Source organism: Martes martes, assembly GCF_963455335.1.
Source record: "Martes martes genome assembly, chromosome: 10".
Taxonomy (NCBI): domain Eukaryota; kingdom Metazoa; phylum Chordata; class Mammalia; order Carnivora; family Mustelidae; genus Martes; species Martes martes.
Window position 1 is genome coordinate 63605836 of NC_137898.1, and position 23749 is coordinate 63629584.

Genomic DNA, 23749 nt, shown 5'->3' on the forward strand with positions numbered 1-23749 from the left:
GGCCTTGTGTAAATTCAAGATGGTATCACCATCAACATCGTCTGGAACACTAGCAGGAAGCCAAGAAACCCAGGTGCCAATTCTAGCCTTGTCAGTTAGCTGTACAATCTTGAGCAAATTAGCTCCCCTCCCCTGACCTCTGGATATGCCAGAGGTCTAATCGTCTATTTATTTGAGGAGCCTGGAACTAAACCTTCTCTCAGGGCATTTCAGGACCTCGTATTCTAGAATTTTCTCATTCTATGTAATCTATTCCCTTCTCTGTCTTGGCCGAGTGTTTTGGCTAATATGATTCACCAGCCTTGAAGAATTTTGTTCACTGACTTCATCCACAAAAGGGGTAAGGAGGTGGGGAACAAAAGCAAACAATAAACAAATGATAGATACATAAAATGAAGTTTAGGTCATTGGCACACCCTGTCTCTTCAGCCTAGTTAGTACATCATTCATCTTGATTTTTTTCCCCCTGATTTTTGTTGACTGTTGTACTTTACAGCACTGTTTCCATAAAGGGAATTTTATTCTCTGTGTCCTGTGAATATGGTTAGAATGTTTCTGAAGCTTCCTTTTTCTCCTCCTCAACAGTGAATTTCTCAAAATAACAGTATTTACAAATGAGTTGGAATTTTTCAAACGTAATTGTGTGTAACTATTTACAAAGTCATAACCAAACCCAGCAACTAAATCATCTGATGTGTCTACACATGTGTCTCCAGAATGTGGCGTCAGAAAGATGAAAGAGTCAATTCTCATCCTGAAGTCTCTAACACATCCCCTCCCCTCCATTCCCAAACTTTGTGTTCTGGCCTCAAAGAACCGGATTCCAGCTCCTCAAGCCTCTGGGAACTTGAAGAGCAGCCCCTGGAGAAAGCAAAAGAAACCTGACTTCTGAGGTGAAGGCTGTGTTAATCAACCTGACTGTGGCGATCACTTCACAACGTGTGCCAACAGCAAGTGATCACTAGGTATGCTTCAAATATAGACAGTTTGCCTGTTACATCTCAATAAAGCTGTAAGGGAATCCTGGTATGTATAATTCTATTTATGTGAAGAGAGAGAGAGAAATGTTAATTAACTGAGAAAATCCTATATTGACTTGTTTTATCTGAAGTTCATTAAAACTTCAGTCTCTATCACTGGCCAGATGGGGGTGTGATACTGAAGTTAAATTCAGAAATTAAAAAAAATTTTTTTTCCATACTTGAGGTTAACCTCAGAGTTTTTTTCTATCTGCTAAACATATCTTGGCATAGAGCGAGGCATGGTTCAGTTAAAAGCAGGTGAGTTCTGGTGAAAACTGGGGGGCCTGAGACTGGGAACTAGACACAGAGGAGGCAGACAGTCACTGGGAAGAAGTCCAAAAGTAGTTTGGAGGAAAGAACATAAAGAACATGGCAAGGCTCAAGAGTCCACAGAGAACTCATGATCCATGGCTCATGATTCTCCCTGGCACCTGTCCTTAGAATAGGACCTGGCTGACTGAGAGAACAGAAAGAGAAGCTGGGCATCGCCTAGAAATGTGGATAGTCGAGTCTGTGTGGAGGAGGAAGCAGGGCCAGGAAAGCAGAAGCAGATCTTCCTCAGAAATTCAGGCAGGTGGACCACTGGTAACCCAGCAATCTGTCTCTGGGCAGTGAGGCTCTAGCCACTGGGTTAAGGGTTTGGGTAAGACTGTGGTCTCTCAGAGGACGTAAGTAAAACAGGATGGGATCCAGTCCTAGGTGGAATTAGAGACTACAGGCAGGTTAACAGGCAAGTAACTTAAGAGCTGGAAAAGCAGGCCAAGTCCCAGGGTTAACCCTAGCTTACACACAACATTAGGGTGAGAACTGAGTGAAAGGGACACGAATCTCAGAGCTCCGACTTTATGCTGGGGGGCTGTGTGGGCCTGAACTTGAAGGAAGAGTTCAAAGGCCATGAGTATGGACACAGAGGCTGAGGATCACGTGGTCCTGACACCAGCATCACCTCTAGATCATGGTTTCCCAGACTCTTCCATTTTACGAATGAGTGAAAGCAGTGCCTCTTTGTGTATTTTTAAAAACCAACACATAGGGCTAAGACTGTTTAATTATGTCGGATATGGAAAAACCATTATTTACCATGATAGTCATTTTTCTCTCTCTCTCTCTCACACACACACATACACACACACACACACGAATACTTTAACAGAAGTGTGCACCCATGCAAAGAGAATCTCAGAATCAAGGGAAGATTTAAAATCTGACTACATTTAGTTTTATGAAACTGACTACATCTTCCTCACGTTTTTCCTGTTTGTTGTAGAAGGAGAATGATTTCCACAGCGCAGCACTGATCTGCATTCCCTCTTTTGAAAAATCTGCAGCAGACCAATATTTTCACCCCGTGTTCACCCTTCCCCAGTTATTGCAGGAGAGGGGGAGGGCAGGCCCTCTGGGTCTGGCTCCAGCTGGCAGCACCTCTCTCTCCCCTACACTCTTCCAGGTGGCTTCCCTCTCACCTGTCTCATATGTTACATTCTACATGCAATACAGTTAACAAGCCATGCAAAGAAAAAAAGGTTGAAAATTACCATGTTGGTCCTCAAACTTTAGTGTATAGTTGAAAAAATAGAGATCAACACACTGAATCAGCACCAAAGCTGAAATTTAAAACCAGGACTTTGATTCCCAGTTCAGATCCTAGAGAGAGATGACCATACCTACTGATTTTGTTAAGCTTGGAATCCTACCCAGAGCTGTACATAAGAGGATGTTTCATTAGAATCAAGATTTCCCAGGGCACCTGGGTGGCTCAGTGGGTTAAGCCTCTGCCTTCAGCTCAGGTCATGATCTCAGGGTCCTGGGATTGAGCCCCGCATCGGGCTCTCTGCTCAGCGGGGAGCCTGCTTCCCCCTCTCTCTTTGCCTGCTGCTTTGCCTACCTGTGATCGATCTCCTCTCTCTCTCTGTCAAAAAAAAAAAAAAAGAATCAAGATTTCCCAAGGTCCAAGGTGACCTTACCCCTGAAGTCAAAGTCCTAATTCTACCTCTAGCGAAAAATTAGTTAGGCTGGGCTGTGGGATCTGGCCTGGGACCCACTCTTCAATACTTTACCACCTGCCTTCTCAAGAGATCATCAGAAGCTCTCAACAAACTAAAGAGGGGGGCATCTCAAGAGATGTTTGTGAGCTGGCAAGACTTCTGGGATTGAAGAGTCGGGATGAGACGCTCTCCCCTCTACCAGTCTATGGGTTTTGGCAGGTAACACTGGACTGAATCCAGGGTGGCGGCCTGGGTTGGTGAGGGGGGGTGTCTGATATAAAAAGGAAAGCAGGAAGAGGGATCAAGGCTTAGAAGGAGGACAAGAGGGTCGGGTTTCTCCCTGTCGCCCTCTCCTCCTCCAGAGGGGTTTGGACTTCCCTGTAGGCGAGGGCTGGAGCCAGCAGGGGTGTCTGTGGGGGAATTTATGGAGTTCATGTCCCAACTCAAAGCCTACTCTCGGGGTGACCAGACCCAGCTGTAGATAAAAGACAACAAACAAACAAAAGATTGAGGAGGAAGGCCTGATATTTCTGGGTGATTTAGAATAATATTTTTCTTTTAAAAAAGGCATGAGGATTTCAGATCTGGCTGGAAACTGATCTGGATGTTTATTTTCCTCATTGTCTCAGTGGAAAAAAAGGGTGGGTGATTCAGACAGTAGCCTCCGCCTCTGGGCTAGGGCCCGGGTCAGTCTACACTCTGTTCTTTGCTCCTCAAGGGACTTGTGTCAGCGTAGGGAGAAGCTGCATTTTACCTCCCACATTTGCTCTAAGTTTCCAATAAGGATGCCCCAGAGGAGATGAGCGCTCTGAGCTCAGTTTAAAAAAAAAAAAACAGAAAGCAAAAGGTAGGGGAGGGAACAAGGGAGGAGACAGTCCTCCCACAGATGAGAAGAGAGAAAGGGTGAGGTCTCTGAGAAAGGCCTGTTTCCTTCCCACCCTCCTCCACTCCTGGCTCTCCCATTCACTGTGTCTGGGGGAAAGGACCAAGGTCACCAGAAGGCATCTGGGTGGACTGTGTGTCTCCACCACAGCCCTCTCTGCTGTCAGATTTCCAGAAAAAGGGGTCTGGTCCTGACCTTTAAGGCACCATTCCCTTCTAGAGAGGAAGGAGCTGTTTGAAGACACCATCCTCCCCACTCTGATGATATTCTACCACTAGCGACTGAGGATTTCCCAAAAGCATTCCTCTGGGTATCATTTGATCCCAGAGGCAACCCAGGACTTAAAACAATTCTGCTGTTGGGTTATTGGGGGAACTCATGGATTACTTGAAGTTTCGGTATTTACAAAATAATTAAAAGGTGAGGCAGCCTCACCCAAAACTGTCATAGAGAGAAGGTGGGGAAGAGATATAGAACAGTTGGCTGGAACTCTGGGAAGTCCTCATTCTACAGAGTTAGACATGCGACTACTAGGAGACGCCCGCCAAGGAGCTCAGGAGAGAGAAGACACTAAAATAATACCAAGGGAACGGGGGAGGCTTTGGCTTCACTTCAAGATCTTCAAGAATTACTAACTATAGTCCCTGAGCTCTAATTCACAGCAGTTTGTTGGCTACTCTAAGATGGATCATGCCGAACGACAAGTGTTGGCAAGGACGTGGAGAAAAAGGAACCCTCTTGTGCCGTGGGAGGGAATGCAAACTGGTGCAGCCACTGTGGAACACAGTATGGAGGCTCCTTAGAAATTAAAAATAGAACCACCGTATGCTCCAGTAATTGCACTACTGTGTATTTAACCCCCCAAATACAAAAACAGTAATTCAAAGTGATACACGCACCCCCATGTTTATAGCAGCATTATTTATAATAGCCAGATTATGGAAGCAACCCAAGGGTACATCGACTGATGATGGATAAAGATGATGTGGTGTGTGTGTGTGTGTGTGTGTGTGTGTGTATAAAATGAAATATTATTCAGCCACAAAAAAGAATGAAATCTTGCCATTTTCAATAACATGGATGGAGCTAGAGAGCATAACACTAAGCAGAGTAAGTCAGACAAAGACAAATACCATACGATTTCATTCATATGTGGGATTTAAGAAATACCACAAACGAACAAGGGGAAAAGAGAAGAGAGAGAAACCAAAAGACAGGCTCTTAACCATAAAGAACAAACTGATGGGGAAGCCTGGGTGGCTCAGTGGGTTAAGCCTCTGCCTTTGGCTAGGATCATAATCTCAGGGTCTTGGGATTGAGCCCCGAGTCGGGTTCCCTGGACAGCGGGGAGCCTGCTTCCCCCTCTCTCTGCCTGCCTCTCTGCCTACTTGTGATCTCTCTCTCTGTCAAATAAATAAAATCTTAAAAAAAAAAAAACCCAAAAACAAACTGATGGTTACCAGAGGGGTAAACCATGGGTGGGGGGGGGGAATGGGTGAAACAGGTGATGGAGATTAAGGAGGGCACCTGCTGTGATGAGCACTGGGTGTTGTATGGAAGTGTCAAATCACTATATTGTACACCTGAAACTAATTTAACACTGTATGTTAACTCTACCTGAATTAAAATTAAATAAAAAAAATAACAGGGGCACCTGGGTGGCTCAGTGGGTTAAGGCCCTGCTTTCGGCTCAGGTCATGATCTCAGGGTCCTGGGACCGAGCCCCGAGTCAGGCTCTCTGCTCAGCGGGGGGGCCTGCTTCTCAGTCTCTCTCTGCCTGCCTCCCTGTCTGCTTGTGATCTCTCTGTCAAATGAATAAATAAAATCTTAAAAAAAAATAATAACATGGAGCTTGCTACCTTCGTAGTTTAGCCTCAAAGTTTAATATTAATGTATAGACAGCACTTTACTTTCTAAATGGTCTGTTCTTGGTGTCTTAGAAACTTCCTGCTTTTCCCTCCAGCTGGCTATTTTGTGACCTACAAGCCACTGTGGTAAACAGGTCTGTGATGCAGGGCTGGGACTCATGAGGAGTTAGAGCACACGGCCCATGGATGGAGTTAGAGCCTTGGACTGGAGCCCCGGCAACACTGCTTTCTGCACTGTTTACCCCTTAGCATCCTTACCTGAGCAAGAGGAATAACGTTGCAGCCCTATCTTATTTTGTTTCTTTATACTCAAAGGAGACCACATTAAGTGTTTTGTCATCTGTAAGTTCCTCTAAAAACACCAGACACTTAAATCGTATCCTGTTCATCTTGACCTAGAGATATAAAAACCATCACCACCACAACCACTACTGGGAAAACAGTGAACCAAACAGTTAGCGCTCACGTTGTGCACCTCCATCCGTTTCTTACCTTCCTCCTAACAACGACAGGGAGCATCATCTCGACTTTAAAGATGATAAAACCTCAAAGAGGTAAAGATACTTATTGAGTACCATGGAGCCACGAAATCGCAGGCCTGGGACTCAAGTACAGCCAGCGTGCCTTTCAGAGTCCCTGTGAGAGCAGCACAGTTACTGAATACATACAGGAGGGAGGGGACAAAGGGAAGGAGGAGTCCTCAGCTCAGAGGATTCAAAGGGGTGAGGGCTTCCAAACAGTGGATGACTCCTGAGCCCATGAATAATTCATCAAAGCTCTGTGCTGAGAGCTGGTTCTTTTTTGTGTGTGGTGCATCTGGTCAGGGACAGCTGCCTACCACGGGGCCACAAACGTGAGGACTTGGACCCGCCTGCTCATAAACACAGCTCAGAGACGCTTTCTGCTCCCTTACTCTGGGGACTGAAGGCTATTTTGATTCCCAGAGGAAGATGGGGCTCTGGTTTTTGGTGTGCTTGTGTGCACACCGCCCCTCCCCCTCCCACACAAACACACACGAAACTCCACACATGTGATACGAAATCTTGACATTCTTGGAATTGCTTTTCCTTCCTGAGCATCGTCCCTAGTTTCCCTTAGGAAAGAGTTCTCTGTCAAGAGGTTGTTTCCTCCACCCTTATGCCAATAGTCAGACTCAGTTTCACTCCTGGTCTGTTCTGGAGCCTAGACATTTTTGGCTGGAACATGTGAGGAATCGGAGGGTGGCAGTAGACAGAAGCTGGGGGTGGCAAGAAGGCTTTAAAAGAAAGTCTCCATCTGCCATACAATCTCTTCCAGATGAAAGTGAAAAACAGAAGGCTTTTTTTTTTTTTTTTTTTAAATGGGTCCCATCACAACTCTTACATAGAGAAAGAAAGAGGGTGTGTGTGCTTGAAGGAGGCTTCCCCAGGAAGAAATTTCTCCAGGACCAAGGAGCGAGCGGGGAGAGTGCACTGCACAGCTCCAGGGGATAGCTCTACACAGAATACAATGCAAGTACTCCTCTGGGGACTATCGAGGGGCTGCCAGGGGTCTGAGGTCTGTCTTGGTGAATCCAGAGAGAAGCAGAGTCACTGGGCCAGAAGATAATTTTAGCTCGAGTCAACAAAAGGACATTAGGACTTTAATCACGGGACCTGTTCCTATAATCCCAGAGTTGTGTTTCGAACTCAGGCCCCCTTCACCTCTAGGCTACAAGATCGCCAGGGGTGTGTGATGACTGGTTTAGAGCCCTAGAAGCTACTAAATTCTTGGAATATGTCAGCCGAAGAATGGGAGCCATCTGGGTTGATAAGAAGGTAAACCTGAGCAGCTGTAAGACCCACTGCGGAGGGGATGAGAGAGCACTTCCAGTCCAACACTGTAGGGACCAAAGGAGCAAAATTGCCTGGGCTTGGTGCTGGCACATGTTTGCATTCCCCGGAGGTCAGGGACAAAGCATGTATTATAATACAAAGTCAGACCTGGGTTAGACGAGGCTCCTGGCTCTGTCATTTTCAAGCTATGTATTTTGAGTCAAAACTGCTCCTACTGCAGAGGATTCCTATGAATTTTTAGTGAAAATTTATGCAGAGCTCCTACTTCACACAGAGTAGATGCTGAATATATAGCTCCTACTGTTTTCTTTTGTGACCACTGAGAGTTAGGCATCAGTACAGGGTGCTTTCCACATAAGGTGGCCGCTGACACAGACACCTGAGAGACTGGCTCATTCTCAGGAAGCCACAGCACAAGGAGAGCAGTGTTGTTTTCAGGAAGCCTCAGGGACAGAGGATGGTGGGGAGCCCATGTGAACCTGCTGAAGCAGGCATGAGGACAGAAAGGAGGTGTCATCCTGGAGTGCTAGGCAGGGAAGAAGAAGCACTCAGTCTCCTTACTTGAAAAAAATGGGAGCATAGTTGATAAAAGTGATGAAATGAAATAAGCGAAAGTAGGTAGTCAAGTGTTAATTTCCTTCCTGCTTTGCCTCTAATCCTGACTCTCAGTTCAAAAAACCCCACTGATTTGGGTGATTAAGCTTAAATTCCTCATCTGAGGGTTTTATAGATATAATCCATTTTTAAGAAAGTCTCTAAATTAAAACATAACCCATTATATGTGGCTGAATCTTTTAACACACCAGATTCTCCTATGAGAGGGAAGAAAAGCCTACTGTCTCCCTAAGAAAGATCTCACAAAGAATCCTAACCTTCTGTCACAGACAACTAACATCTTTGCTCTGGTAATGAAACCACCTGGCATCTAATAAAATAATCCCCTTAGAAAAAGAAGTCAAAGGTTTAAGGCAATATATTTTTTATACCTGGCATCTAATAAAATAATCCCCTTAAAAAAAGAAGTCAAAGGTTTAAGGCAATATATTTTTTAAAAGACAAAGCTGGTGAAAAAATACTGACTTGATTATTTGTCCCGTGCCCTTAAGACCTTCCCTCCCTCAGTGAGCTGGTGGGGCGCGGGCTGGGGTCCGGCCATGGTGATGCCTCTATCCCAGCACTCCCTGTTAGCGGTCTGTCCCTTCCACTAGACAATGATCTCTGAACACTGGCACCTACTGGTCATCTTTGTAGACTCAGGGTTTGTGACAAGAACTATCACAAAACAGATGTTCCATGAAGGTTTGCTGGATGAATAACTGAAAAAACAATGTATGAATGGGTGAATGTCTCCTCCTACCAAAGCAAGCAAGCCCAGATAGTGTGGTTCCACTCTTTGTATTTGAACTGTACTTAAATCTTATACAGTAAAATTAAGGATTCAGACACTAATTACTTTTTAAATATGTGATTAAAAATATATTTGCACCAAGAGTAATTTTTGTTACACCTCAAGGATATTTCTCTCAGTTGGAACACCTCTAATCCCACAAGGAAATAATTTAATTAAAAGCAATTTGCCGGTGGTGGGTATTAAGGAGGGCATGTATTGCATGGAGCACTGGGTGTTACACACAGTGAATCATGGAACACTACATCAAAAACTATTGATGTATAGTGGCTAACATAATAAAAAAATTATTAATAAAAAAAGCAATTTGCTCATATAGATCACTGGAACAGAACAGAAAACCCAGAAATAAACCCACAATTATATGGTCAACTAATCTTTGAAAAAGGAAGAAAGAATATGTAATGGGAAAACACAATCTCTTCAACAAATGGTATTGGGGAAAACTGGACAGTTACATGCAAAAAGAGTAAAACCGGATCACTTTCTCACATCAGCCACAAAAATAAACTCAAAATGAATTGCAGACCTAAATGTGAGACCTGAAACCATAAAAATCCTAGAACAAAACACAGGCAGTAATTTCTCTGACATTGGCTATAGAAACATTTTTCTAGGTATGTCTCTTAAGACCAAGGGAAACAAAAGCAAAAATAAGTTATTGGGACATCATCAAAACAAAATGCTTCTGCACAGCAAAGGACACAATTAAAAAAAAAAAAAAACCTAAACTAAAGGCAGACTACTAATCAGGAGAAGATATTTGCAAATGGCATATCTGATAAAGGGCTAGTATCCAAAATATATAAACAACTGACACAACTCAACACTCCAAAACAAACAATCCAGTAAAAGAATGGCCAGAAGACATGAACAGATGTTTCTCCAAAGAAGATATCCAGATGGCCAACATGAAAAGATGCTCAACATCACTCATCGTCAGAGAAATGCAAATCAAAACCACAATGAGCTATCACTTCGCACCTGTTGGATGGGTAAAATAAAAAACACAAGAAACAAGTGTTGGTGAGTACATGGAGAAAAAGGAACACTCATGCACTTTTGGTGGGAATGCAAACTGGTGCATCCATAGTGGAAAATGACATGAAGTTTCCTCAAAAAGTTAAAAATAGAACTACCCTAGGATCCAGTAATCACAGTACTGGGTATTTACTGCCAAAATACAAAAACCCTAATACAAAGAGAGACATGCACTCCTGTGTTTATAGCAGCATTATTTACAATACCCAACTTATGGAAGGAGCCCAAGGGTCCATCAATAGATGAATGATGTGTATGTGTGTGTGTGTTTATGTATATGTATATATATATATATGAATATGAATATTCCATTATATATATACAGAATATATAATTCCATATATAAAAATAAATATGAATATATTTATATATATTATAATGGAATGAGATCTTGTCATTTGTAACAACATGGATGGGCCTAGAGGGTATAATGCTAAGCGAAACAAGTCAGAGAAAGACAAATACCATATGCTTTCACTCATATACAGAATTTAAGAAACATACAAGCAAAGGAAAAAAAGAGAGACAAATCAAGAAACAGACTCTTAACTATAGAGAACAAACTGATGGTTACTAGAGGGGAGGTGAGTGGGGGATGGGTGAAACCGGTGATGGGGATTCAGGAGTGCACTTATGATGAGCACTGAGTAATGTATAGAATTGCTGGATCACTATATTGTACACCTGAAATTTATGTAACACTGTATGTTAACTATACTGGAATTAAAATAAAAACTTAAAAGCAGTTTGCTTTCTGATTACTTCTTCCCCACCGCCCCCACCCCCCCCAAGCATACCTGTTTTCTAAAAAGTTGAGGTATATTTTGGACTTCTCTCATTTTTTTTTTAAAGATTTTATTTATTTATTTGACAGACAGAGATCACAAGTAGCCAGAGAGTCAGGCAGAGAGAAAGGGAAGCAGGCTCCCCGTGGAGCGGAGAGCCCGATGTGGGGCTCGATCCCAGGGCCCTGAGATCATGACCTGAGCTGAAGGCAGGGGCTTTAACCCACTGAGCCCACCCAGGTGCCCTGGACCTCTCACATTTATGAAAGTTTTGAGACTGGGTTGGGGGAAGTAGTCTATGTTTTCCCCACCTTGTTTTTTTTTGATTCCTTTTTTATTCTTCCTCTCCTTGTTTGTTTTTTTTCTTTTTTGCATGCAATGAGCTTTTTATTCCTTCATCAGGAACAAAATAAAGAGAAAAACAAAAAAACCCATGAGCCTATAAATGACAAAGATTTGGGGAAAACAGGAAATTCCATACAGGAAACAAAGATTATACCAAAGATTTTAAGGGTAAAATGGAGACTCCTAATCCTTCTGCAAGGAAGAAGAAAATCACAGAATTCCTAGGACAGGACATCTAGCCCAGGCATAACAGATTACATAATTTAGAGAGCCTGGTGCAAAGTGAAAATGCAGCCCATTCAAAAATTAAGAACTTTAACACAAATAAATAGAAAGATATATCATGTTTATGGATTGGAAGAATTAACGTTGTTAAAATGTCCACACTACCCAAAGCCATTTACAGATTCCTGGAAATCTCAATCAAGATTCTAATGGCATTTTTTACAATAATAGAAAAAACAATCCTAAAATTCTTATGGAACTACAAAAGATTCCAAATAACCAAAGCAATCCTGAGAAAGAAGAACAAATCTGGAAGCATCACACTTCTTGATTTCAAACTATATTACAAAGCTGCACTAATCAAAACAGTATGGTATGACCCCCTTTTTTTTTTTACTATGTTTTCATAAACAGACAGATAAAAATCAATGGAATACAATAGCCCCCCACATGTATGGTCAACTAATATTTGACAAGGGAGCTAAGAATACTCAGTGGGGAAAAGATAGTAGATAGTGTCTTCAAAAAATGGTGCTGGGAAACCTGGGTATTAACATGCAAAAAAAAAAAAAAAAAAAGGAAACTGGACCCCATTCTTATACCACTCACAAAAACTAACACAAACTGGATTAAAGATTTAAAGGTAACACCTGAAACCATCAAACTCCTAAAAGACAACATAGGAAAAAGATTCCTTGACATTGGTCTTGGCCATGAGTTTTTTGGATATGACACCAAAAGCACAAACAAGAAAAGCAAAAATGAACAAATGGAACTGCATTAAACTAAAAAGCTTCTGCACAGCAAAAGTAACAAGATGAAAAGGCAACCAAAGAAATGGAAGAAAATATGTAGTTTCAAGCCACGTATCTGATGAGGAGTTAATATCCAAAATATGTAAGGAATTCCCACAACTCAGTAGCAAAAACAAGAACAAACAGCCCAATTAAAAAATGGTCATAGGATCTGAATAGACATTTTTTCCAGGGAAGATATTCATATGAACAAGTTACCTGAAAAGGGGCACAACATCATTAACCATCAGAGAAATGTAAATCAAATCAAAACCACAATGAGCAATGACCTCACACCTATTGGCTATTATCAAAAAGATAAGAGGTAAGGGCTAGCAAGCAGGCAGAGGAAAGGGAACCCTTGTGCACTGCTCGCAGGAACGTAAACTGGTATAGTCAGTATGGAAAATGGTATGGAGGGTCCTCAAAAAATTAAAAATGGAACTACCATATGATACAGCAATTCTTCTTTGGGTATAGATCTGTAGGAACTGCAATCATTACCTTGGAGAGATAGCTACAGCTCCATGTCCTTTCCAGCATTACTTACAGTAGCCAAGATGTGCCAGCAACCTGGGTCCACTAATGCATGAATAGACAAAGAAAATTCTATAGATGTAATATCGCCCAGCCGTAAGGAATAAGCAAGGGTTCCTCACACCCTTGTCACTCAGGATGAAGCTGTGAAAAGACACTCATGCCTACATCCCACCCCGAGATTCCTAGCGAACTGATCTGGCACAGATCCTTCACATCAACATTTTAAAAATTGTCCTCTTTAATTCTGTCGTGTGACCCACTTTAAGAACTACTGATTGAGGTTCTCCACCTGCCTCAGAAAAAAATCTGTTTCTCAGTCATCCCCAGGTTGGGGATGAGCCCAAACAAATATCAAAGAGCATTTCTGCAACTTAAAAACTCAGTTTAAAAAGTTGGGCTACCCAGAGCGCCTGGGTGGCTCAGTCAGTTGAGTGTGGGACTCCTGGTTTTGGCTTGGGCCATGATCCTGGGGTCATGGGATCAAGTCCTGCGATGAACCCTGCATCAGCCCCACGTCAAGCCCCACGTTGAGCCCCAAAGCCCCATGTTGGGTTCTGTGCTCAGAGGGGGATCTGCTTGGGGCTCTCTCTCCCTCTTCCTCCGCTCCTCTCTCCACTTACACTCCCTGCACACCCTCTCTCAAATAAATAAATCTTAAACAATACAAAGTTGGGCTACTCTTTTGTGAAAGTCAACAAAACCCAAACATATCTCAGTATTTCCACCTTTTACCTGTCCCCTCCCACGTGAATACAAAAGAACACTGGATTATACATCAACGAGAATCACAGAGGACCCCAAACCAACAGACAAAACAATGTGGCAAGTGTAACTGCGCAGGACGGCCTGAAGCGGATGGGCTAGAGCAGACAGAGGTGGGCCAGAGCGGGAATCCCAGCGTGAGCTGCCCGATGGGCTGAGCGGCAGGTAAGAGCACAGAGCCCTGGGAAGCAGAGGGAAGGGGGGAAAGGTGCAGGGCTGACAGAGGAGGTGGTGCTGAGGGGCCTGAAGAAACACCCTAAAGTACCTTAACTTCATCATCACCTCAACACATTTCTGGTTCCCATCTGAATGTAATTAGGGCCAGGGGTCCCTCTGGTTTTTGGCCAAACCCTTCACACTCTTAACTCTTTGCCATTTACTCCTCTGCAGAGAGGAGAGCTGCTATCCTTGCTTAGGGAATCTGAAGGCCTTCATCGTAGCCCCAACAGCTAAGCCCCCTGCAGGAAGCACCTTGTCCCCTGGGAGAAAGGTTCGTGTTAGTCCTCCTACCTGTGCTCTCCTCAGCCTGATTGAAGCCACAGATCTGGCAGATGCTCTGAACCCACTTATTCATGTCCTCCTCCGTCTCGGCCACCAGATAAAAGGTGCGCTCACTGGTCTTGATGTCAAACACAAAACTATCCTGCAGCTCCTTCTTGTTGAAGGTCAGGCCCGCATCCACCTGCTCACAGAAGTTCAGGTTGATGATCCTCAAGGGCTTCTTGGAGTGATCATTCTTGTAGTATTCCAGAACGTCTGGGTCACCGCTCATCCGACCACTCCGTAGGATAAACCAGCGCTTCTTCCAGGCCTGAATACGAAGGAGGAGGAAGAGGGGAAAAAGTTATTAGTAATTTCAAAGCCTCTCACAGGTGTTCAGAGGGAACCAGGTTAAGGACGGGCACTGTTGCACCTGCAAGCTGGACCTCTCTTTCATACTTCCCCAGAGTTTAAAATTTGGAGGATGATTTTAGAGTGCATGTTAGTGCAACATTTTACTATGGAAACAGGGTCTTATCACTATGAAATGAGAGGTGGCATTCCCATTTTTTAGACCAAGAAGTTAGATGGAGACTAAAACATTTCTGAGCAATTACTCCCTAGGTTAGAATACAGACTCAAACCCCTCGTACTTTTATTCAGGTGGAACTTGCAAAACCAAAGCATCTAGGCATATGGACAGGGACCCCACCAAGGCATGGTGAGTTGAAGAAATGTCACATGCAGGAAGGAGCAGAAAAACAAGTTCCCAGACTGTTAGTACATTGTGCTTTTTACCAAATGATGACGCCTTGGAAGAGTCACATAGAAAGCCTTCTAAAACTTCTCGGAGGCACAGAACTTCAGGACTGTTTTCACTCTCTTGCTCACTGTGATGGCCCGAGTACTTATGATGGGGCCTTGCACAGATGAAGCCCTCAACACGTACTACTGAATAAACGTCTTGTATCACGCCATACAATAGAATTTAACACTTGATTACATATTCTCTTACGTTGTCTTCTACATTCCATCTCTTCAACAAGACTGCGCCATCTGTGAGCAGACACCATTACAAAGTGGTAAAAAGATGTTACATGTAATGGCGCTTTGGGGCGAGTCTACGTTTAACCACTGACTTGCTGTGTGATCTGCAGGTTAAGTCACTTCCTGCTTTGGAGCTGGCTTTTGTATAGAGTGAGAATCAACATCACCACTACCTGCCATGGCTACCTGGCAGAGCCAGAGCCCTTGCTACACAACCCTGACTCACAACAAATGCCAAGGACTGGATTACTGTATTGCAAGGGGGCCCCCCAGGCCACCCCCAAATCCTACCACAGTTGCCTAGCCTATGATTTTCTCTTGCTCTTTGGCAACAGTCTCTGAACTTCTCTCCTTTAAATCTCCAGCATGTTCACTCTTTTTGTTTCATAGAAAATATAAGCAATTAAGGGAATTTACACATGCTCCAGTACCAAATTTACCCACCAGCCTGCCTCTCCAGCAAAGTAGCCTGTTACTAGGGAGCATGCACAGTTCATCTGATCTAAAGCCAACCTCCTTCCATTTGTGCACCCCCTCTCACCTACAAGGGGACACCACTGGATCATTCTCCCATTCTCTGGAATCACTGCATTTTCCCTTCCTACTAGGATCATTCCCATCAGGACACCAACATTCCTCATCCTGGGAAAAAAAATTTAAAGCCTGACTTGATCCCACATTCCCCTCCAATTCTGGCCCCATTTTCTGCTTTACTTTACACTAAAACTTCAAAAAGTTTTCTATACTAAGGGGTCTTTTGTTTTCTCTCTTCCCATTCTTTTTTGGAAAGCTATCTAATTAGGCTGCCCCACCCCTATCATTGACAGAACTCAAGAAAGGTCTCAAAGACTTCAAGGTGGCTAAGGCCACTTTTGGGTTTTACTTGCTCTCTCAGCAACACCTGATACTGGTTGTTCTGTCCTCTTTGAAGCACCTTTTTCTTTTGGCCTCAGAACTCACCCTCAAATACCCTATTCTCCCTGACCTCTCTTTTTCAGGCTCCAGTGCTGGTTCCTTCTCATCTCCTTGACCTCTAAATACTGGAATGCTCCCACACTCAATTCTCAGACTCCTTCTCTTCTCTCTCTTCATCACAGCTTAACCAACATCTACTTGCTGCAACTCCCAAATTTATTCCTCCCGCCGCCAAGACCCATCTATTGAACTCCAGAGTCTTCTATCTAACTCTTCACCAATAGGCATCTTAAACCCAATGTGCTCAAAACTCTTCATATCCTCCAAGCCCATTCTTCCTGCAATCTTTCCTGTCTCAGTTCACAGCAGCTTCCTCCTTCCAGGTGCTCAGACCAAAAATCTTGAAGTCATCATTGACTACTTTCACATTCCACTTCTAATCCAACAACAAATCCTGTGGGTTTGAACAGCTCAAAATACAAGTACAATTTGGTCTCTTTGCACCTCCACTGTTACTCACTTGGTCTAGCCCACCATTTTGTGGTCTTCCTTTTTCCACCCTTTCATCCTGCAACTGAGGCTCAACATGGAAGTTGATATAAATCAAATTATGTCACTTCTCTGCACAAAATTCCCAAAAGCTTTCATCCCAGAGTAAAAACCAAAATCTGCAAAATGGCCAGTGGGTCTGCCTTAATGGTCATCTTTCTCCCATCCTACATCTCTTACACTATCTCCTACTACTCTCTGCCTTGGCCATTCTGCTCTCACCACACTGGCCCCATACTTCTGCCTCAGGATCTTTGGAATACTCCTCCCCCAGACATCTTCCATTCAAGTCTCTATTCAAATGTCCTATTACTGGGTGTGAGGGGGGCATTACTGATCACCCAACCCTAACACTCTCTTTCTCTCTTAATCTGCAATACTGGTCTTACTACTTCTCATACCACCTAAAATACCACATTTTTTTTTTTGAGTTTCTGTCTCTACCTCCCAAAATGCAAACACCAGGGCAAGGATTGGTTCTTTTTATTCCATGCTGCACCTTCAGTGTTTAGAATAGTGCCTGACATATAGCTGGCTATCAATGAATATGTATTGGATTAATTAACTGACTAATCATTTTTCTTACATGAACTCCTTACAGCATCTGGTAGGTTATAGGGATATAACTGGTGCCTAATAAGCCTTAGACTGAAATGAAGTAAACGGATAGACAGGATAGAGCTGAGGGAAATAAAAAAATAAGCACAATTTATATAGTGACCTAAAATCTTGCCCAGGCCACTGCCTACATAATTCTGTGTGTGCTTGTGTATGTGTGCATGCAGCAGGTGCCTGCATATACAAGTGTGTGGGTAGCAAGGAGCATTTTAAAAATGTACTGTCAATAGTTTAGCTTGTGTTTCAGTTTATGTGTCCCCTTCAGGGATTGTCTCTGCAGAAAGAGCTATCTCCAAATCACTGGTGTGCAGGTGCGAGCATAAATATACACCGACACACCCTCTGAAACAAGAAAAAGGTGTCTGCTACAGATAACATCGGAGCCTGTCAGCTTCTGCTTCCAAGGAAGTGGTGCAGGCGGATAAATGATGGCCCATCAAGTGCTGATAAATTTATGACAGTGCAGGCAAGGCTGTCTGGTCTAGTCCCCAATTCACATCCCTCTTCTGCCACACCACTTTCTCTCCAAGTCAATGCACATTTAAAAAAAAAAAAAATCAAACAACTGAGAACCAAGTATAACCAACTCCGAAAATCTAGCTGCAATGACAACTTCTCTGATCCTCTCAGCTGAAATAGACCCTCACTTCCTCTGAACCTTCATACACTTTTTATGTACTTTTTATGACCTGTCATTTTTTGCAACACATTACAGATATTTTGGTATTTGTTGTTTCTTTCCAAGTAAATTATGAACAACATCTCCTATTCTTCCATGAATTTTTATGGTAGGCATTTGTTAAATGTTACTAAGAAAGGGTCTTTATTGCTGAAACTTTCTTATCTCTCTGGCCTCATTTACGCCTCCTTCCTTCCTCCTTTCCATTCATCCATTGAACAGATATTTGTTTAGTGCTTACTATGATATAGGGATTATTCTAGGTGCTGAGGATACAGCAAAAATTCCTGATCTCATACAACTCACTATAGGTTCTTAAAAAATTACATATTATTCTCCAAATATGCCACATAATTGCATGACTTCATGTCTTTGCACAACCTACTGCATCTTCCTAGAATGACTTTCTCCTCACCGCCTATCTAGAAAATTCCTATGTACCCTCAGGGCCAGCTTGTATCACTATTGCTGGAAGGCCTTTACCAACTTCCCCAGGTAGAGCTGATGCTCCTGTCTTATATCCCCTTAATAACTTGTGTTTTCTTTGGCATTTCAACTGTTTATATACCTTCCTCTCCTTTGAGCTCTGAACATCTTGATGCTAGGGTCCTATGTAGTCAAAAGTTACTTGGCAAAATACTTGGCGTATATGAGAACTCAGCAAAGATCTACTGACTTTCTTCACTCTATAAATATATTAACTTATTCAAACTAATAAATGCAGTTTAAATATATAAATGTTCACAGAAGGAAGTAGGAAAGGAGGACAGCAAGAGAATTACAGCAAAGAGATTAAGAAAGATAAAGGTATACTGTGGATTCTTTATGATGTGAGTTCTTTAGCATCTTGTTCCCTTCATTCTGTTAGGAACACTGGTCATTAATAAATATTTATAAGGAAATCTGGGACCTTCATCTTGAAAGTGTCCATGATACAGAAATGAAAAATCTACGGTTGGATGACACATAAGGCAAGAATAACATGAGAACATGAGTCCTGAATATGGTATTAAGAAGAAAGCTTTTTCAGGACTGTTCTTTTATCTATACAAAATCTCTTACAAAAATTAAGCTAAAATGGATCATGGACTTGAATATAAAAGACAAAGAGAATTCAGCAAGATATAAAAAGAATTATATAAGATAACCAAGTGGGGCTTGTCCCAAGGATGTAAAACTAATTCAGTATTCAAAAATCAATCAGTATAATCCACCAAGTTAACGGGCTAAAGAAAAACGACATGGTCATATCAATTGATGTGGAAAAAAGCATTTGACAAAATTTGACTACTATTCATAATAAAAACTCAAAAAAAATAGGAAGAGGGGGGAGGTTCCCTAGTTTGATAAAAAGCATCAACAAAAGATCAACACCAACATTATACTTTGTATTGAAAGACCTAATGCTTTTCCCCTAAAATCAGGAATAAGTCAGGCATGTCTGCTCACTCACAACACTCTTATTCAACACATTGCTGAAAATTCTAGTCAGGGCAATAAAGAAATAGATATAAAAGGCATACAGATGAGAAAGGAAGAAAAAAATTGTCCTTCTTTGCAATGACATAATTTTCCACATAGAAAATCCCAAGGAATTTAGAAAAAAATACTCAAAAAACTCCTGGGACTAATAAGTGAGCCCATCAAGGTCACACGATACAAGATGAATATATAAAAATCAATTTGCTAATATATACCAGCAGTGAACACGTGGGGATAGAGAATAAAAATAAAATGCCATTCATAGTTTTTAAAAAATGAAATAGGTATAAATGTAACAAAATACGTAGGGCATGTATGCTGATGGCTATACAATGCTGATGAAAGAAAAAAAAAAAAAACAACAAATGGAGAAGTGTACCATATTCATGGATTAGAAGACAACATAGTACATCTCCCCAAACTGATGCTCAGATTTGACACAATTTCTATCAAAATCCCAGCAAGAGTTTTTATAGATGTAGACAAAATTACTCTAAAATGTGTATGGGAAGGCAAAGAAAGTGCAACAGCTAAAAACAATTTTGAAAAGGAAGATAAAAGGGGGGTTGTTAATTCACTAGATTCCAAGAATTATTATATACCTTCAGTTCTCAAGACTATGTGGTGCTGGCAGAAGCACACACATAGAACAAAGGAACAGAACCCAGAAACAGCCCCACACAAATATGCCCAACTGATTACTGATGAAGATGAAAAAGGAATTCAGTGGAGGAAAGACAGTCTTTTCAATAAATAATGCTGAAGCAACTGGGTATCCATAAAAAGTGAATGGGCCTCAATTTAAATCTTACCTTTTATACAAGAACTAACTCAAAATGAATCATGGACTTAAATGTAAAACTGTAAAACATTTAGGGAAAAAAAAAAACTGTGAAGGAAATCAATCAGATCTAGAGCTAAGCAAGAGTTCTTAGACTTGACACCAAAAGCATAATCCGTAAGAGGACAAGCTTATAAATTAGACTTCAATGAAATGTAACACTTTTGCTCTGCAAAAGCCTTTGTTAAGAGGACAAAAGACACATACAGGCTGACAGTGAAGGGATGAAGAAAGATACTCCATGCAAATGGAAGTGAGAAAAAAAGCCAGGATGTCATTACTTGTATCAGATGAAAAAGACTTTAAAATAAAGACTGTAATAAGGGACAAAGAAGAGCATTACATAATGATAAAGAGATCAATCCAAAAAGAAGATATAACAATTGAAAATATCTATGCACCCAACAGAGGGGCACCTAAACACATAAAGCAACCCATAACAGACATAAAGAGAGAAACTGACAATAACACAATAATGGTAGGGGACTTTAACATCCGACTTCATCAATAAATAGATCATGTAGAGAGAAAATCAATACAGAAACAATGCCTTTGAATGACACATTATCCCTGAAGGACTTAAAAGATAGCAGAATATTCTATCTAAAAACAACAGAATACACATTCTTTTCAAGTGCACATGGAACATTCTTGAGGAAAAACTGTACGACCAGCAACAAAAAAAGTCTCAGTAAATTTAAGAAGATTGAAATCATATCAAGTATCTTTTCTGACCTCAACAGCAAGAAACTAGACATCAACTACAATAAAAAACAAAATAGGGGTGCTTGGGTGGCTCAGTTCATGAAGTGTCTGACTCTTTATTTCAGTTCAGGTCTTAATATCAGGGTGTTGAGTTTGGGGCTTAAACTGGGTTCCATGCTGGGAGCGGAATCTACTTAAAAACAAAAACAAAAACAAAAACTAGAGGGGCACCTGGGTGGCTCAGTCAGTTAATCATCTTTCTTCAGCACAGGTCATGACCCCAGGGTCCTGGGATCGAGCCCCACATCGGGGTCCCTGCTTAGGGAGCCTGCTTCTCCCTCACCCTCTGCCTACTTGTGCTCTCTCTCTCTCTCTGTCAAATAAATAAATAAAATCTAAATAAATAAATAAAATATTAATCTGTTAAAGAACACACAAAAACCCCCCAATACTAGAAAAACCACAAACATGGAGGCTAAACAACATGATATTACATAACCAATGGGTTAACAAAGAGATAAAAAAGTGAAATAAAAAAACACACGGAGACAAACAAAAATGAAAACACAATGGTCCAAGATCTTTGGGATATGATGAAAGCAGTCCTAAGAGGGAAGCTTATAGCGATACAGGTCTACTTCAAGAAACAAGAAAAATCTCAAATAAATGATCTAACTTTACATTTAAAGGAACTAGAAAAAGAAGAACAAACAAAGCCCAAGGTTAGTAAATGGAAGGAAATAATAAAGATCACAGCAGAGATAACTGAAGTCAAGACTAAAAAAAAGTAGGAAATATCAATGAAATCAAGAGTTGGTTCTTTGAAAAGATAAAGGAAACTGCTAAGCTTTTAGTTAGACTCATTAAGAAAAAGAGAGGACTCAAATAAAACCAGAAATGAAGGAGGAGAAATTACAACCAGTACCAGACAGTACCATAAAGATTATAAGAGACTACTATAGAAAATAATATGCCAACAAACTGATAACCTGTGACCTATAAGAAATAAGTTCCTAGAAACACACAAACTTCCAAAACTAAATTAAGAAGAAACAGAAAATTAGAATAGCTCAATTATTAGTAACAAAAGTGAATTGGTAATAATAAAGACAACTCCCAACAAATTAATAGTCCAAGCCAAAATGGCTTCATATATGAATTCTACCAAATATTAAAGAAGAATAAATACTTATTCATCTCAAACTATTCCAAAAAACAGAAGAGATAGGAAAGCTTCCAAATTCATTCTATAAGACCAGCATTACCCTGACACTAAAACCGGAAAAAGATACTATAAAATAAAACAAAACTATAAGCCAATATCACAGATGAACATAAATCCAAAAATCCTCAAAAAAATATCAACACACCCAATTCAACAATGCATTAAAAGGATCATTCATGCTTTTCCTATAGGAGCCACAGGGTTGAGAGAAGCATGGCCCTCTCCTCTCCCTGCAACAGTGTGTGCTCCTCCACTGACATCAGTGTACTGTGAAAAGGGGGAGTCATCAAGCAAAAATTTTAACTTTGCCTGCTGTGTTCAAATCTCCCATTTGACCTGATATTGTGAACTTTGTTCACAACAACTTGTATAGAAACAAAAATAGCCATATGTTATAAGTGAATTCAAACCAGTGCTGAATCTTGGGGTACTGGTAGAGCTGTGGTTCAAATTCCCAGAGTTCGAGGTGGTGACACTTACCATTCTGGCCAGAGTGCTTTTGGAAATATGTGTCGCATGTATGGACCTGGTGCTCCTGGGACTCCAGAGTGAACACAACACAGAAGTGATATGCCAGAATTTAGGAACAGACAGATTAATGGTTGTCAGTAGTTAAGGAGGGGCTTATAGTGGGACAGATGTGAGTATGGCTATAAAAGGGCTGTATGAGAGATTCTTATGGCGATCAAAGTGTTCTGGATCTTGACCATATCAATACCAACATTCTTGTTGTAATATAGTTTTAGAAGATGTTACCACTGGGGGGACACTATAGAGGGTATATAGGCAGTCTGTATTATTTTTACAACTACCTATGAAACTAAAGTCAACTCAAATAAAGTTTAAGAGGAAACTGCTCCATAAGAGAATTAGAATGTTCATAGATTGTGGTGGGGTGTGTGCCTGGGTGGTGCAGTCTGTTGTTTAAGCGTTCCACTCTTGGTTTCAGCTCAGGTCATGATCTCAGGACCATGGGACTGATCCCCAGGTCAGGCTCTGCACTCAGTGCAAAGTCTGCTTGAGATTCTCTCTCCCTCTCCCTCTGCTCTTTCCACTTGTGTTCGCTCTCTAAAATAAATAAAATCTTTAAAAAAAAAGAATGTTCATAGATAGGAAATGTATTTGAACAAACCATAAGGAGGAAATGACTATTTCTCAGAGAAGAAAAATAAATATCATGGAGAGAAAGGTTGTTAATAGCTGGCTGATAACTCTGACCAGATCCAGCTGTCCTCAGTCTTTCCCACTTTGGGATGGGGAAAGGACCTTAGGAAATCACAGTGTGAAAATATGAATGAACTTCAGAGTTCAGCCTTCTGAGCAGCAGGACACAAAATGGAGTAGGCAGAGAGTCACTGGTATTTCTCAACCTTCCCAACTACATACCAGCTCTAGGGATTCTTGTACTGTAAAAACAAGGCAAGATTCTTGGCCTTAGAGAATAAAAGTTCCCAGATAGACAATAAAAATATACACAAGATGCCAGCTATCTTCTCTTGCTTTTCTGTGTAGTTGCCAGTCTCCAAGATAGACTCCAGTGAGTCCCACTTCCTAGTACAGCCTTATGTGGTCCCCCTCCCATGCTGAAGGAAGGATGATCAAGAGGATATTACATAAATGAGAGTGTGTAACTTTGAAGGCTAAGTAGTTAAAGACATGGCAGCTTCTTTCCTGTTCTCCTTTGAATCAGCTGTCATGTTGTAAGGACACTCAAGCAGTACTGAGGAGGAGGGTCC

The 23749-nt window shown here is 41.5% G+C and overlaps 1 protein-coding gene across 2 annotated transcripts in view; it reads right to left on the reverse strand.

The window, feature by feature from the left end:
* GAB2 (GRB2 associated binding protein 2) overlaps positions 1 to 23749 on the reverse strand; it is a gene marked incomplete at both ends in the record, with an annotated part of 178477 nt that overhangs the window by 36594 nt on the left and 118134 nt on the right. For both annotated transcript variants that reach the window (XM_080815804.1, XM_080815803.1), the window contains one exon: positions 13983 to 14283. In XM_080815804.1, the coding sequence (XP_080671930.1) occupies positions 13983 to 14283 (301 nt within the window). The remainder of the gene's footprint in view (positions 1 to 13982; positions 14284 to 23749) is intronic.